This window comes from Osmerus eperlanus, chromosome 4 (genome assembly GCF_963692335.1).
Source record: "Osmerus eperlanus chromosome 4, fOsmEpe2.1, whole genome shotgun sequence".
Taxonomy (NCBI): domain Eukaryota; kingdom Metazoa; phylum Chordata; class Actinopteri; order Osmeriformes; family Osmeridae; genus Osmerus; species Osmerus eperlanus.
In genome coordinates, this window is record NC_085021.1 from 23,114,816 (window position 1) to 23,132,937 (window position 18,122).

At 47.0% G+C, this 18,122-nt stretch overlaps 1 protein-coding gene and 2 long non-coding RNA genes across 3 annotated transcripts; all 3 read left to right on the plus strand.

Moving 5' to 3' along the window:
• Nucleotides 1-78: 78 nt before the first annotated feature.
• On the plus strand, nucleotides 79-648 carry LOC134018316 (uncharacterized). Its single transcript, XR_009929915.1, has 2 exons — nucleotides 79-452; nucleotides 483-648. It is a non-coding gene; the product is annotated as an uncharacterized LOC134018316 (long non-coding RNA).
• A 1,371-nt stretch (nucleotides 649-2,019) lies between these two features.
• On the plus strand, nucleotides 2,020-15,192 carry LOC134019473 (tyrosine-protein kinase HCK-like). The gene is made up of 12 exons (XM_062460397.1): nucleotides 2,020-2,173; nucleotides 3,659-3,695; nucleotides 3,806-3,902; nucleotides 5,601-5,696; nucleotides 6,034-6,137; nucleotides 6,385-6,534; nucleotides 8,112-8,264; nucleotides 8,907-9,089; nucleotides 9,171-9,247; nucleotides 11,869-12,022; nucleotides 12,949-13,080; nucleotides 14,229-15,192. The coding sequence occupies exons 2-12, from the start codon at nucleotides 3,665-3,667 to the stop codon at nucleotides 14,429-14,431; spliced, it is 1,380 nt and encodes a 459-aa protein (XP_062316381.1). The 5' UTR covers nucleotides 2,020-2,173; nucleotides 3,659-3,664; the 3' UTR covers nucleotides 14,432-15,192.
• A 587-nt stretch (nucleotides 15,193-15,779) lies between these two features.
• On the plus strand, nucleotides 15,780-16,349 carry LOC134018317 (uncharacterized). The gene is made up of 2 exons (XR_009929916.1): nucleotides 15,780-16,153; nucleotides 16,184-16,349. It is a non-coding gene; the product is annotated as an uncharacterized LOC134018317 (long non-coding RNA).
• The last annotated feature ends 1,773 nt before the right edge of the window (nucleotides 16,350-18,122 follow it).

Genomic DNA, 18,122 nt, shown 5'->3' on the forward strand with positions numbered 1-18,122 from the left:
GTTCATTCTTGATATACTTTTAAAAAGTATGCTTAGAAACAGAAAATGGTATACGTTTTATACAGCAAAAACAGTCAAAATAATTTTAAAGTACATTACAGGTTAAATTCTTTAGATCCATCTCATTCTAATTATTCATGTCTAGGAAAATCTATTATGCATTGCACATTGAATCTTTTTTCGTACTGAAGCTGTAACCTTAATTACTGCAAAAACATTTTGAAGCCCTATACTCTTACACTAATTATCAATTGGAGTATTAATTGAAAAAACGAAAAAGCTACTTGAGAAAGAAGCAGACAGAAGGGTTGCATTGTGCATTTGAAGGTTATACTGTCAAACTGACTGAAAAAGAACGAAATAAGGAAGTGAAAAAATGAAGATAGCGTGGCTCATTGGCTGGTCAATTCCCATGATGCAAGGCGGTAAATAATGTATAAATTTGCCGATAAGTTTGCCGAAACTTAACTTAACGAAAAAAGTTTCGTTCGAAATACAAATGTAACTTCATGAATTTTGTTTTTTTTATGTGTCTGCTTAGAATGTAGTGTTTTGTTGCGTGGTAATTGTCATTGTTGTGCCGGTTTACCATTGTAACCTTGAGTTAAATGAGTGTTACGTTTTATAAAACGAGCTGGATTAATTGGTCGATGGTGTATACTCAACAATTCGCTCCTTTCAGCTAGACACACCGCTAGATCTGCGGTGTTACTTGGCGACGCAAGATCAGCGGCGTGTGAAGGGCCCTCAAACATTTAAATATATTAGTTAACTAGAGAGGGTACAATTTCTGGGGAAATTGTAGGGTGTGCTTGCTTGCGTCGGTTGCACAGGGGTCCGTTTTTTAATGACATTTTTACAACTGATATTTCTGTATTTTATATAAAAATGCATACTTATTATTTATAAAGATTACATAGATTTAAAAGCATTTTTTTTGCTGCTCATTTACAACTGAAAATACGAGTGAAGTGTAGAATGAAATGGATGTCTTCTCATTTCCCCTGCAAGAGGCAGCCTCATCGTTGAATCAAAACGAATAAATTTGGCAGACCGGTGTACAAATTGACCTAATCTCTATGATTTAAACGTCCTTTTAAGTTTTTCCCTTCTCTTGATATTTTCATGCATTTAGCCTACTCATTGCATTCATTCATTAATAAATAACCCCCTTTGAAGATTATTCTACGACGTTACCGGCAGTAGAAGATGGAATCGCGATTCAAACAGTACCATCTGCTAACTGAAAATATGCCCCCCAAAACGTAAATAAGCTTGACATTTATTTAGTGGAAAACCGCTCATTCATAAAAAGCTCACTGGTAGCGATCATTGTCAGTAACAACGCAAAATGCGATATAGCCCTGTGTGGAGAAGCTGCCCCGGTAAATTGTACTACTACGGTACAGTACTAGACTACTGCTGTGTTCGTCTCGGTAGCGATTGCGTTGGTTGAATTGGATTTAACGTTCCGTTGTACGGTTTAGGCTGAAATTAATTATTTTCATGAACAGATTGACAAAGTTTAGGCTGTGGCAATGAAGTTCAGGTTAGTAGTTAGATAGACTTTTGATTTAAGTAAGGGGAGTGCCGAACATGTTCTGTCGCCGTTTGACTTCCTACAGCTGTGTAGATGTTTTTGTACTGTAGTGTCTGTGGTTGTGGTTGTATAAAAACAATGGATATGATGAGGGTGACGATTATGATTATTCAGGGTCGGATTTAGCTATGGTCGACATGGGCAGCCGCCTAGGGCGACATCTTGCCGGCGGTGGCACAAGTCGTCCGCACACAAAAATAATAATAATCCGAATGGTGGCGATCAAGATGGTGGGTTTGCCCAGGGAGCCACACAAGCTAAGGCCGCCACTGATTACGGTTATAAAGAGAATGGCCCGATGCCGTAGGCCTGTCCCGATCCAGCCCTCGTGGCAGAGTGACGGTTGATGACACGGACAGTTAGTTCCTCATGCACAACTCGGATGCGCGCAGGGGTCACTTCCTCGTACAGCAAGTACGCTCGCTCCGTCCGCAATCGCTCTCTCCGCATTGTCTAAGGGATGGGGCTTGGAAGGTGAAGAACAACGATTTTCCTCCCCGATAATCAGACGGTGTTGACCGCAGGGAACCCGCATGCCGGCATAGAACAGTGACAGATACACGGATAATCGAGGTGAGCGCTTTAAATGTATTCACTGCACAAAGTAACTTTATCATACTTCTTAAGAGCAGCTGTGTATTTAAGAAGACGTTTAACGTTCTAACCGAGTAGGCTATACTAACTGTACAAGTCTATTTCCTGAAAACACATCAAATGAGCGCATTCATCACGGACCCGTGAATCTGAAATTAGGTTACGTTTCGATCAGTTAGTTGAACTCTATTCTGGGTCAAAATAGACACGCAGCCTTTCTCACTTAGCAAAGAGGAACTGAATATCTGTCCCTTACATGACTTAAAACGTGCGACGCTTCAACGTATTGTGGATGTGGCGCATAGTTGAAATAAAGTATGAAATAACTAAATTGGTTTGTTAAGTAATGTATCGTTTCCCAATAAGGCTTTAATTGTGCACTTAATTTTCAACGAACTGAGCGCAGGTCTCTGATTAGCATCTGTCCTGCTCCGACTCACTTCCTCCGCCCCGGTCTTGTCCCGTGGCATCTTTAGAGCACCGTACACTGTGAAACTTCACCCTGGTCACCTGAAGCACCGTCGCTAGCACCGCTAGCTGCGTTCAGGCTCCACCGTGACTGTCCATGGGAAACAGATACAGATAACTCGTTAATCGAAACTTATTACGACAATTCCTGGAGACATGGAGTCTGCGTGTTAGAGAAACATACACACACACACACACACACACACACACCCCACACGGTCCACACCCCGACACACACCCCGACACACTCACTCACACTTTCACACCACACACTCTACTCAAACATACACACACAAGCGCACACAAACTAATTTCCATTTGATCAATATTTTCATACAAGGTTGTAGACAGCAGTATGCTAGCAGGTTACTGTGACAGGAACTGTCCTGATGTGCAGGTCAGGGGGGAGGGTGGGAATCCAGACGGTTCCTTAAATCTGACCGTGATACTGAAGCAATTATGCACTTCTGATTGATGAGTGATTGAGTGCAGCAGGACAGTGATCACAGAGAGAGAAAGACTGAGAGAGAAAGAGTGATTGAGTGCAGCAGGACAGTGATCACTTGGTCCTCTGTTACAACACAATGTTCCAGCAGGAAGAGGAAGTGGCATAAGCACAGAAAACACCCTGCAGTCAAAACTTAAACTACCTTCTGTCTCTCTCTCTCTCTCTCTCTCTCTCTCTCTCTCTCTCTCTCTCTCTCTCTCTCTCTCTCTCTCTCTCTCTCTCTCTCTCTCTCTCTCTCTCTCTGTCTCTCTCTCTCTCTCTCTGTCTCTCTCTCTGTCTCTATGTCTGCTTGTCTGTCTCTGTTTGTCTGTCTCTCTCTGCCTGTCTGTCTGCTTGTATGTATGTCTGTCTTCCTGTTTTTCTGGTCTTTTTTTAGTATACATAGTATTTATAGATTTTGTGTGTGATGTCAGATTAGCTACAGTATATGAAGATTCTGTGTATAAAGTTTCTATAGCTTTGTGTCTGATCTCTCTCTCCACATACAGACCAGAATGGCCTCCGACCCCCTTTCTGGTCCCGACGGTGAGTAATGTACAGTATAGCACACATACACACACACACACACGCACGTACACACATATACACACACGCATGTCCCACACCTTAGCCTCCCTGTGCTGTTGGGCCCCCAGGACCAGAGTGCACAGTGATCGCCCTGTACGACTACGAGGCTGTGAACGAGGGAGACCTGGCTTTCAAGAAGGGAGACAAGCTGAAGATCCTGGTGGAGTGAGTGGTCACAGCACAGCTACAGAGACACACTGCACAGCTACAGAGACACACTGCAGAGTACAGAGACACACAGCACAGCTACAGAGACACACTGCACAGCTACAGAGACACACTGCACAGCTACAGAGACACACTGCACAGCTACAGAGACACACTGCACAGCTACAGAGACACACTGCACAGCTACAGAGACACACTGCACAGCTAAAGAGACACACAGCACAGCTACAGAGACACACTGCACAGCTACAGAGACACACTGCACAGCTAAAGAGACACACAGCACAGCTACAGAGACACACTGCACAGCTACAGAGACACACTGCAGAGTACAGAGACACACTGCACAGCTACAGAGACACACTGCACAGATAAAGAGACACACAGCACAGCTACAGAGACACACTGCACAGCTACAGAGACACACTGCACAGATAAAGAGACACACAGCACAGCTACAGAGACACACAGCACAGCTACAGAGACACACTGCACAGCTACAGAGACACACTGCACAGCTACAGAGACACACTGCAGAGTACAGAGACACACAGCACAGCTACAGAGACACACTGCACAGCTACAGAGACACACTGCACAGCTACAGAGACACACTGCACAGCTAAAGAGACACACAGCACAGCTACAGAGACACACTGCACAGCTACAGAGACACACTGCACAGCTAAAGAGACACACAGCACAGCTACAGAGACACACTGCACAGCTACAGAGACACACTGCAGAGTACAGAGACACACTGCACAGCTACAGAGACACACTGCACAGATAAAGAGACACACAGCACAGCTACAGAGACACACTGCACAGCTACAGAGACACACTGCACAGATAAAGAGACACACAGCACAGCTACAGAGACACACAGCACAGCTACAGAGACACACTGCACAGCTACAGAGACACACTGCACAGCTACAGAGACACACAGAAGAGTACAGAGACACACTGCAGAGTACAGAGACACACAGCACAGCTACAGAGACACACTGCACAGCTACAGAGACACACAGAAGAGTACAGAGACACACTGCAGAGTACAGAGACACACAGCACAGCTACAGAGACACACTGCACAGCTACAGAGACACACAGCACAGCTAAAGAGACACACTGCACAGCTACAGAGACACACAGCAGAGTACAGAGACACACTGCAGAGTACAGAGACACACTGCACAGCTACAGAGACACACTGCACAGCTACAGAGACACACAGCAGAGTACAGAGACACACTGCAGAGTACAGAGACACACTGCACAGCTACAGAGACACACTGCAGAGTACAGAGACACACATCACAGCTACAGAGACACACTGCACAGCTACAGAGACACACTGCAGAGTACAGAGACACACATCACAGCTACAGAGACACACTGCACAGCTACAGAGACACACAGCACAGCTACAGAGACACACTGCACAGCTACAGAGACACACTGCAGAGTACAGAGACACACTGCAGAGTACAGAGACACATTGCACAGCTACAGAGACACACAGCACAGCTACAGAGACACACTGCAGAGTACAGAGACACACTGCAGAGTACAGAGACACACTGCACAGCTACAGAGACACACTGCACAGCTACAGAGACACACTGCAGATTACTGGTTAGAACTTCTCTCTCTTTACCTCCCTCCCTCCCCCTCTCTGTCCCTCTGCAGGTCAGGGGAGTGGTGGAAAGCCATGGCCATGGCCACAGGCCAGGAGGGATACATCCCCAGTAACTACGTAGCCAAAGACACCCTGGAGACTGAGGAGTAAGAGGCGTTAAGAGATAACTCTGCTAGCTCAGTTAGCTCTGCTAACTCTGCTAGCTCAGTTAGCTTTGCTAGCTCAGTTTGCTTTGCTAACTCTGCTAGCTCAGTTAGCTCTAGCTCTGCTAACTATGTTAGCTCCTCTAACTCTGTTAGCTCAGAGTCCTACTCAGGACATCAGCCTGCTCTTTGTTTGGTCAGTTGAGATGTCCAATATTTCTGTCTGTCTGGTATTTCTGATTGGTTGTCCTGTCTGTCAGGCAATTGTCCTGTCTCTCTGATTGGTTGTTCTATGGATCAGGAGATTGTCCTGTCTCTCTGATTGGTTGTCCTGTGTTAGGTGGTTCTTTAAGGGCGTGAGCAGGAAGGATGCAGAGAGACAGCTTCTGGCCTCTGGGAACAAAACAGGATCCTTCATGATCAGAGACAGCGAGACCACGCAGGGTGAGACACACACACACTTAAACACTCACATATACACACTTAAACACTCATGCACACACACACACACACTTAAACACGCACACACACACACACTTATACACTCACACAGACACACAAACACTCACATACACACACTCACACACACACACACACACACAAACACTCACACTCACACACACACACACACACACACACACACACACAAACACTCACATACACACACCTACACGTGTGCTGTGTCCTGCAGGCAGCTACTCTCTGTCTGTGAGGGACAGTGATGTCCAGTCAGGAGACACAGTGAAGCACTACAAGATCCGCTCGCTGGACAACGGAGGCTTCTACATCTCCCCCCGCATTACCTTCAGCACCCTGCAGGACCTGGTCATCCACTACAAGAGTGAGTTACCATGGTTACCTGGTCATCCACTACAAGAGTGAGTTACCATGGTTACCTGGGTGCCCGCTACAAGATTGAGTTACCATGGTTACCTGGTTGCCCGTTACAAGAGTGAGTTACTATGGTTACCTGGCCGACTGCTACAAGAGTGAGTTACCATGGTTACCTGGTCGGCCACTACAAGAGTGAGTTACATCCCTGTTACCATGGTTACCTGGTCACCCCGAGTTACACCCCTGTTACCATGGTTACCTGGTCGCCTTCTACAAGAGTGAGTTACATTCCTGTTACCATGGTTACTTGGTCAGCGTGAGTCCCATCTCTGTGTTACTGGTTAAACTCACCCCTCAGTATTAAAACTGGCCACCTGCGCCATCACATTTCAGAAGGTCAGTGATGGAGGTGTGTCTGAGGACCTTGGTTCAAACACCAGAGAGGGGCTGTGGCTGGAGGCTGGGGTTGTGGTTGGGGGCTGGGGCTGTGGCTGGGGCAGTGCCTGGGGCTGGTGCTGGGGTTGGGTCTGGTGTTGGGTGCTGGGCCTGGGGGCTGGGGCTGGGGTTGGGTCTGGGGATGGGGCTGGGGTTGGGGCAGGGGCAGGGGCTGGGGTTGGGGCAGGGTCTGGGGCTGGGGGCTGGGGTTGGGGTTGGGGCTGGGGTTGGGGTGGGACAGGGTCTGGGGATGGGGCAGGGGCTGGGGTTAGAGTGGGACAGGGTCTGGGGGCTGGGGTTGGGGCTGGGGTTAGGGTGGGACAGGGTCTGGGGGTTGGGGTTGGGGCTGGGGTTAGGGTGGGACAGGGTCTGGGGGCTGGGGCTGGGGTTGGGGTTGGGGTTGGGGTGGGACAGGGTCTGGGGATGGGGCAGGGGCTGGGGTTAGAGTGGGACAGGGTCTGGGGGCTGGGGTTGGGGCTGGGGTTAGGGTGGGACAGGGTCTGGGGGCTGGGGTTGGGGCTGGGGTTAGGGTGGGACAGGGTCTGGGGGCTGGGGCTGGGGTTGGGGTTGGGGTTGAGGTGGGACAGGGTCTGGGTCTGGGGCAGGGGCTGGGGTTAGGGTGGGACAGGGTCTGGGGATGGGATTGGGGCTGGGGTGGGACAGAGGGATGGAGGAAGAGAGACTGGGGAGAGACGCCATGACACCTGTGACTGTGCTAACATCTCTCAACCTCCCCCCCTTTCATAGAAGTTACTAACTAACCCAACAGGAAACACAACTTACTTTGCATTTTGACTTGAAACTCTAACATAAATCCATAATTTCACTTACATTAATGGTCTGGCTGGATGAGTCATCTCTAACCAGCACTGAAGCTCATTCCTGATGTAAGACACCTGTTACACCTGGTGACCATGGTGACCAGGTCACCCCGACCCCTCGCTCAGTCTGAGACAGAAGAGAGCGAGCGTTGGGCCTGACAGATGAGTGCAGGGCGCTGAGACAGGGAGCACACAGCTTCCTGTCTGGGTGACCACTTCCTGTTTCAGACCATCACACACTCAACACCCACTCTGTCTGCAGGCTGTCTGCTAGTCATGTAACTCTACTGTGTGTGTGTGCTCCTGCATGTGTGTGTGTTTGCTTCAGAGCAGGGTGATGGTCTGTGCCAGGCCCTGACTAGCCCCTGTCTGAGCCCCAAGCCCCAGAAGCCCTGGGAGAAGGATGCCTGGGAGATCCCTCGGGACTCTCTGAGGCTGGAGCGTCGCCTGGGGGCCGGGCAGTTCGGAGAGGTCTGGATGGGTAGGTCACATGTCAATTAAGCCTGTTGATCAATCATTGAGGGAGGTGCTGAGGTTTGGACCAATAGTTTGAGGTTAGATAGTCCACAGTATTTCCCGTAAAGTGCATTATGGGTAATGTAGTTGTTTGTACCTCCCTGTTGATGTTGAACTTAAGAGAGGATGGGTTTTGCTACACTTTGCTATGGAATACTGTAGTTGAGTACTTCTCTCATGGACAATAATCTCTCTTGGATAATGTAATATATTACATTATATCTATTTGAAAGAATATTTTTATCCAGGGAGTCAGGTGGCTGAGCGGTGAGGGAATCGGGCTAGTAATCCGAAGGTTGCCAGTTCGATTCCCGGTCATGCCAACTGACGTTGTGTCCTTGGGCAAGGCACTTCACCCTACTTGCCTCGGGGGGAATGTCCCTGTACTTACTGTAAGTCGCTCTGGATAAGAGCGTCTGCTAAATGACTAAATGTAAATCCAAAACAACTTACGAGGGGAAGATTGAACCTGCAGTCTCTTGATCTGCAGCTGAATACCGTACCATTAAGCTGTACCCATGTAACCCTAACCCATCCCCAACAAACATGACGAAAGCACCATAATGAGTAACTGCATTGTGGGTAACGTAGTGCTCTGTGCCTCCAGCTACCTACAACAAGCACGCCAAGGTGGCGGTGAAGACCATGAAGCCAGGGACCATGTCCCCCGAAGCTTTCCTGGCCGAGGCCAACCTGATGAAAACCCTGCAGCACGACAAACTGGTGCGCCTCAACGCCGTGGTAACCTGCGAGGAGCCGATATACATCATCACCGAGTATATGGAGAAAGGTGTGTGCAGTAGAGTTTGTGTGTGCAGTAGAGTTTGTGTTTGCAGTAGAGTTCATACATAAAAATGCAGTGTATTTGTAGGCAGTTTATTGGACTTCTTGAAGAGCGACGAGGGCAACCGGGTCCAGCTTCCCAAACTCATCGACTTCTCAGCCCAGGTGAGTCCAGACCAGGCTCAGACCCAGACCAGGCCCAGACCAGGCCTAGACCAGACCTAGACCAGACCCAGACAAGACCAGACCCAGACCCAGGCCCAGGCCCAGACCCAGACCAGACCCAGAACAGACCCTCACCAGGCCCAGACCCGGCCCCCCCCCCACCAGGCCTAGACCAGACCCAGACCCAGACCCAGACCAGGCCCAGACCCAGACCCAGACCCAGAGCCAGGCCTAGACCAGACCCAGACCAGGCCCAGACCAAACCAGACCAGGCCCAGACTAGGCCCAGACCAGACCTAGACCAGGCTTAGACCCAGACCCAGACCTAGACCCAGGCCCAGACCAGACCCAGACCAGACACAGACCAGACACAGACACTTCAGACCAGACCAGACCCAGACCCAAATTGACCCGGGAAAATACATTAAAGCAGGTGCTTGTGCTGTCCCTGCGAGGACTAGGATGTTGTTGGTGTAGAGTCTTTGTTCTTCTCTCTCTCAGGCTTCCCTTATTGGCTGCATTTACATATTCAAATCACTTTCAGCATGAAAAGAAACAGTTTGTGTGCGTGTGTGTGTGTATCAGTGGGGGCTGCTGGTCTTTCAAATAGGGGAAGCTCATTTTCGGCCTACATCATATACATTTTCCATTGATTTTGCTAGTTCACCACTACGGCACTATAGCCTAGCCTACTGTATGAATGAATGAATGAATGAATGAACGAACAATCTAACGAAAAAATCTTAAACTTGAAGGAAATGTGGGAATTAGGTTAAACTGAAACAAGAAATGTGGTGTATAATTGTATGAAATGTATGATGAAAATTGGCTAGCAATTTCACAGAGCAAATACCAAGAAATAGGTTGCAGCAGATTGTCTTTCGACTACACTTGCAAAATCTGCGATGGGACTGAGCTGGAATAGCTTCGGCAACTTTTTATAGAACAAAATTGCTGTCAATCAAAAGGAGTTGCAGTCTTTCGACAGACCCTCCAATCATCACGCAGAAGCCCAGTGTCCATGCCAGCCCACTCCTCCATTCACCCCCAGAGACGCCGAGCGTCCGTGGGCGGGACATAATCGCAGCATTTATACTACGCTACGGGAAAGTATGAGAAGGAAATCGAGTCAGTCGACCTGCTATATGTAGCTGATTCTGAACAAACTCGTCTTCGAGATGAACGTGTTCTAACGCATTTAAAATGTTAACACAATAGTTAATATTTGACCATTAATTTGTTGACATTTTAGGGGAAGGCGAGCTTCCCTTGCAGAAATCGCCACTAGTGTGTGTGCATGTGTGTGTCTGCGTGTGTGTGTGTATGCATGTTTGTTAGTGTGTTCATGTGTGTGTCTGCGTGTGTATGCATGTTTGTTAGTGTGTTCATGTGTGTGTCATGTGTCTGGGTGCGTGTGTACACGCACCCCCCCCCCAGGCGAGTTTTCACGGCTGTTGCTTCACTCCATGAAGCTGCACCTCGTCCGTTAGTGTTTTCAACGTTAGCAGGGCTACCTGGTTGGCGTTGCCTTTTCAGCATGAGATATACAAGGTGGGGCGTGAGAGCGTGTGAAATGGTTGAAATGCGTGTCTCACGGCAGCCCTGGTCTGCGTGTGCTCAGTTGCCCTTCCTCTGTGGTTGTCATATAGGAAGTAGGGGTGGAACGGTACACTGAAGTCACGGTTTGGTTCATACCGTGGTTCAGACATCATGGTTCGGTACGAGTTTGGTAGAACGGAGGGAAAAGCAAAACAAACCAGGTTCCTCTACGAGTGAATACGGGCGCATTGAAGATGACATGTAAATTCCGATTGCGTCAGTAATTTTTTTGGCCCTATTTGTATGTGTATCTAATGGCTGGTTAAGCACTGTAGGGAGGAGAAGTTGGACAGTTTTTTTTGTCTCGTTCCAGTGATTGTCCCACCTGGGTGATGGCGTCGGATATTTTTTGTCATTTAGCACACGGCAGATGCGTTATATGCGTTAGCATGTTAGATGTATTTCCACTCACATACCCCACAACCAGTGACGTGCGGTGATGTCAGTAAGAGGCTAGGCACTTGAATGGGAAAAAATGTTTACGTTTTAATTTTAGCAGGGTAGACAGTGCCTATACCTTGCCTACCCAGACTGCACGTCACTGCCCACAACAACGCCGACACACAGTGCTTGTCTTAACCACCACTCTCTCGCCTGTACTACTGTAACTGAATGGGAATCCGAAGTTTTCCCAAACTTGCAATCTTAAAAAGGCCGTCGGGTCCTAGGAAGTGAGTCCCACCCTCTACCCTCCCCCAGGTGTGTTCGCATAGCGAGGGCTGTGGTGTCTGCATGTCTACATGTGTGTGTGTGTGCGACTCATCAGGTGTGAGGAGGAACTGGTTGATAAGGGGAAGTCAGGAAGAGACCTCTCATTGTGTCCGTGGTCAGGGTTGCTGAAGTAAGGCTGAGATGGGAAAGAGAGAGATGGGGGCGTGTCTAACCTCTCTTCCTGGTTGCAGATCGCTAGGGGCATGGTCTAACCTCTCTTCCTCGTTGCAGATCGCTAGGGGCGTGGTCTAATCTCTCTTCCTGGTTGCAGATCGCTAGGGGCGTGGTCTAACCTCTCTTCCTGGTTGCAGATCGCGGAGGGCATGGCGTACATCGAGCAGAGGAACTACATCCACAGGGACCTGCGGGCCGCCAACATCCTGGTGAACAAGGCTCTGGTATGCAAGATCGCTGACTTCGGCCTGGCCCGCATCATCGAGGACAACGAGTACACCGCCAGAGAAGGTGAGATCACCTGCTGAACACACCTGCTCTACACACCTGCTGTACACACCTGCTGAACACACCTGCTGTACACACCTGCTGTACACACCTGCTGAACACACCTGCTGAACACACCTGCTGTACACACCTGCTGAACACACCTGCTCTACACACCTGCTGTACACACCTGCTGAACACACCTGCTGTACACACCTGCTGTACACACCTGCTGAACACACCTGCTGAACACACCTGCTGTACACACCTGCTGAACACACCTGCTCTACACACCTGCTGTACACACCTGCTGAACACACCTGCTGTACACACCTGCTGTACACACCTGCTGAACACACCTGCTGAACACACCTGCTCTACACACCTGCTGTACACACCTGCTGAACACACCTGCTGTACACACCTGCTGTACACACCTGCTGAACACACCTGCTGAACACACCTGCTGTACACACCTGCTGAACACACCTGCTCTACACACCTGCTGAACACACCTGCTGTACACACCTGCTGTACACACCTGCTGAACACACCTGCTGTACACACCTGCTGAACACACCTGCTGTACACACCTGCTGAACACACCTGCTGTACACACCTGCTGAACACACCTGCTCTACACACCTGCTGAACACACCTGCTGAACACACCTGCTGAACACACCTGCTCTACACACCTGCTGAACACACCTGCTGAACACACCTGCTGTACACACCTGCTGAACACACCTGCTGAACAAACGTATATACATAGAGACGCTCTGCAATCGTAAAAAAAGGGGGGTCAGAAGGTCAAATGTTCAAAGACCCCTGTGACACTAACAAGTATCTGTCCTCACACACTTACACTATCACGCATACACACACACACCATCACACACACATAAACAACGCACACACCCACCATCACACACACCACCACACACTCAGGAGCTAAGTTCCCCATCAAGTGGACCGCACCTGAGGCCATCAACTTCGGCTCCTTCACCATCAAGTCGGACGTGTGGTCGTTTGGGATCCTGCTGATGGAGATCATCGGCTACGGACGCACACCCTACCCAGGTCACACACACACCATACACACACACACACACACACACCATACACACACACACACACCCTACCCAGGTCACACACACACACACACACACACCCTACCCAGGTCACACACACACACACCATACACACACACACACACCATACACACACACACACACCCTACCCAGGTCACACACACACACACCCTACCCAGGTCACACACACACACACACATACACCCTACCCAGGTCACACACACACACACACACACCCTACCCAGGTCACACACACACACACACACACCCTACCCAGGTCACACACACACACATACACACACACACACCCTACCCAGGTCACACACACACCCTACCCAGGTCACACACACACACCCTACCCAGGTCACACACACACACACACCCTACCCAGGTCACACACACACACACACCCTACCCAGGTCACACACACACACACCCTACCCAGGTCACACACACACACACCCTACCCAGGTCGCACACACACACACCCTACCCAGGTCACACACACACACACCCTACCCAGGTCACACACACCCTACCCAGGTCACACACACACACACCCTACCCAGGTCACACACACCCTACTCAGGTCACACACACACCCTACCCAGGTCACACACACACCCTACCCAGGTCACACACACACACACCCTACCCAGGTCACACACACCCTACTCAGGTCACACACTACCCAGGTCACACACACACACACACCCTACCCAGGTCACACACACACACACCCTACCCAGGTCACACACTACCCAGGTCACACACACACCCTACCCAGGTCACACACTACCTAGGTCAAACACACACCCTACTCAGGTCACACCCTACCCAGGTCACACACACACACACCCTACCCAGGTCACACACTACCCAGGTCACACACACACCCTACCCAGGTCACACACTACCCAGGTCACACACTACCTAGGTCAAACACACACCCTACTCAGGTCACACACTACCCAGGTCACACACACACACACACCCTACCCAGGTCACACACACACACACCCTACCCAGGTCACACACTACCCAGGTCACACACACACCCTACCCAGGTCACACACTACCTAGGTCAAACACACACCCTACCCAGGTCACAGTCACTAACACCCCCCTCTCCTCCAGGCATGACGAATCCCGAGGTGATCCGCTCTTTGGAGCGAGGCTACCGCATGCAGCGCAGCCCCAGCTGTCCTGAGGAACTGTACGACATCATGCTGGAGTGCTGGAAGAACAAGCCCGAGGAACGGCCCACCTTCGAGTACCTACAGAGTGTTCTAGAAGACTTCTACACTGCCACCGAGAGCCAGTACCAGCAGCAGCCGTAGACACACACACACACACTCTACAAACACACACTCTGCACACACACACTCTACAAACACACACTCTGCACACACAGTAGACAGTTTGTTGGGTATGATTAAAGCAGTGTGAATGATCCTAGTAGACTGTGATAACTCTTATTTATAACCTATAGATCCCCTGCCTGGCCATGCTCACCTTTGACCTGTTTGTGACTTTCAACCTTTGCACCATAACACTCTTTCAAAAAGGATTCAGTTTTTTACCTGATTGTATTCTGGGCACTAGGGTCTGTAAGGAGACTGTTTGTAGTGATCTTTAAGGAGATGGTTCCTTTATCATCTTAAGTGATCTTTAAGGAGATCTCTACGTCTGTAATACGGTTGAATACTGAATACTGGAGCTGATATTTAATGAGCTTATCATCTCTTTATCCGTGTGTCCTGAAGACACATCTGTAAAACTGTGATGGCCCTTTTTGAGTCTTTAATAGAAACTATGCACTGTTGTTGTTGTTCTTCTACTATATCTGAGAAGTGTGTGTACCGAACAGAGGACAGCTTCAACTGTATAACTGGAGGACGGGATGGGGGGGACGTTTGCTATTGGTTGCTTTTATTCCATGTGTAATAATGCTTTTTTACGCAAATACCTTTTTTAAAAGATGCTGTATGATAACTAATTACAGTGAATGAAATACAGAGTAAATATATTAAAGGTTCACAAATCTGCTTCTGTACTTAACTATGCGACACTGATTATTACGCTTGTGTTATTCAGGGCTCTCAAGTTTTATAAAAAGTTTGGCGTGAGATTACCATGTTATGCATACCTGTCAACATGTGGGTAAAGATTCCGTCCGACAGCGGAGTGCTGGTGATGTTTTCTGATTGGCATTTAACCCTGTATAACTCGAGACAACTATCATCTCAGAATGCCTGCGCCTCGTCCATTAATTGTATATAGCGGACACAAATAACGCATCACATATGGGCAGATTTGACCGCAAATGTATTAATTAATAAATATATCCCTTACAAAAAAGAAGTATATTATAGTATACTATAAGTATACTAAAATATGGATAGTACACTTTTAGTTCACTTTTGATATACTTTTAAGAAGTATGCTTAGAAAATAGTTCACTTTTGATATACTTTTAAGAAGTATACTTAGAAAATAGTTCACTTTTGATATACTTTTAAATATGCTTTGAAAATAGTTCACTTTTGTAAGAAGTATACTTAGAAAATAGTTCACTTTTGATGTACTTTTAAGTATGCTTTGAAAATAGTTCATTCTTGATATACTTTTAAAAAGTATGCTTAGAAACAGAAAATGGTATACGTTTTATACAGCAAAAACAGTCAAAATAATTTTAAAGTACATTACAGGTTAAATTCTTTAGATCCATCTCATTCTAATTATTCATGTCTAGGAAAATCTATTATGCATTGCACATTGAATCTTTTTTCGTACTGAAGCTGTAACCTTAATTACTGCAAAAACATTTTGAAGCCCTATACTCTTACACTAATTATCAATTGGAGTATTAATTGAAAAAACGAAAAAGCTACTTGAGAAAGAAGCAGACAGAAGGGTTGCATTGTGCATTTGAAGGTTATACTGTCAAACTGACTGAAAAAGAACGAAATAAGGAAGTGAAAAAATGAAGATAGCGTGGCTCATTGGCTGGTCAATTCCCATGATGCAAGGCGGTAAATAATGTATAAATTTGCCGATAAGTTTGCCGAAACTTAACTTAACGAAAAAAGTTTCGTTCGAAATACAAATGTAACTTCATGAATTTTGTTTTTTTTATGTGTCTGCTTAGAATGTAGTGTTTTGTTGCGTGGTAATTGTCATTGTTGTGCCGGTTTACCATTGTAACCTTGAGTTAAATGAGTGTTACGTTTTATAAAACGAGCTGGATTAATTGGTCGATGGTGTATACTCAACAATTCGCTCCTTTCAGCTAGACACACCGCTAGATCTGCGGTGTTACTTGGCGACGCAAGATCAGCGGCGTGTGAAGGGCCCTCAAACATTTAAATATATTAGTTAACTAGAGAGGGTACAATTTCTGGGGAAATTGTAGGGTGTGCTTGCTTGCGTCGGTTGCACAGGGGTCCGTTTTTTAATGACATTTTTACAACTGATATTTCTGTATTTTATATAAAAATGCATACTTATTATTTATAAAGATTACATAGATTTAAAAGCATTTTTTTTGCTGCTCATTTACAACTGAAAATACGAGTGAAGTGTAGAATGAAATGGATGTCTTCTCATTTCCCCTGCAAGAGGCAGCCTCATCGTTGAATCAAAACGAATAAATTTGGCAGACCGGTGTACAAATTGACCTAATCTCTATGATTTAAACGTCCTTTTAAGTTTTTCCCTTCTCGTGATATTTTCATGCATTTAGCCTACTCATTGCATTCATTCATTAATAAATAACCCCCTTTGAAGATTATTCTACGACGTTACCGGCAGTAGAAGATGGAATCGCGATTCAAACAGTACCATCTGCTAACTGAAAATATGCCCCCCAAAACGTAAATAAGCTTGACATTTATTTAGTGGAAAACCGCTCATTCATAAAAAGCTCACTGGTAGCGATCATTGTCAGTAACAACGCAAAATGCGATATAGCCCTGTGTGGAGAAGCTGCCCCGGTAAATTGTACTACTACGGTACAGTACTAGACTACTGCTGTGTTCGTCTCGGTAGCGATTGCGTTGGTTGAATTGGATTTAACGTTCCGTTGTACGGTTTAGGCTGAAATTAATTATTTTCATGAACAGATTGACAAAGTTTAGGCTGTGGCAATGAAGTTCAGGTTAGTAGTTAGATAGACTTTTGATTTAAGTAAGGGGAGTGCCAAACATGTTCTGTCGCCATTTGACTTCCTACAGCTGTGTAGATGTTTTTGTACTGTAGTGTCTCGCGTAGGCTACAGCGTTGCAGTGATACACTGGATTGAAACAACAGGTAATGATAATTTCACCCACAAATCGTTTACTTGTAATCTAATGTCATAATAAATCCTACAACGAAAATGTATATGTGAGGAATGTTTATTTTAACGATTGAAAACAGATACATCATAGACCACTGTAGTATGTGTTGCCCGGGCAACACAGGCTAACGTCATGATGCTAATACTTCAGTGAAATAGTAGACTACTGTTTCCGAAAGTAGATGTACTTCCTTAATAATATCAGCTTATATTGTACATTACACATCACAATTGTGTGTCATATCACAAAGTAAAATGAGTAAATAGTTATCACCCTGGTCTCTTTGCTTGTGGCGTTTCTGCAGCTGCCTTGCAGTAAAGCTATAGTTAGCCTAGCTATCCCCCAAGTTAACAGATGCGAAACGAATGTTCTGCCAAAGGTAGTCACGCGTGTTTTCGTGACGTTAGTGACGTAGTGACGTTAGTAACGTCAGTGACTGTGGCTAGCAAATTAGCCACCGTTAGCTTCACTTTTCGCCACAAAAACTTAACTTCAGCCTAAACCATGCAACGGAACGTAAATTCCAATAGAAGCAACTCAATCGCTACCAAGACGAAACTTTTGACACCTACGTTGTCTATGTAGGCCAAATATTGACTGAGTTTTAGGGGGGCAAAAAGAAATAAAAATAATAATAATAATAATAATATATATGTGAGAGAACAAAGGTTGTGCTCTCGCCGAAGGCTTG

Coding starts and splice junctions, on each gene's coding strand:
- LOC134019473 (XM_062460397.1), top strand. CDS start 3,665: ATGGCCTCCGACCCCCTTTCTGGTCCCGACG. Junction 3,696..3,805: donor CCCCCTTTCTGGTCCCGACG/GTGAGTAATGTA, acceptor TTGGGCCCCCAG/GACCAGAGTGCACAGTGATC. Junction 9,090..9,170: donor CACCGAGTATATGGAGAAAG/GTGTGTGCAGTA, acceptor GTGTATTTGTAG/GCAGTTTATTGGACTTCTTG.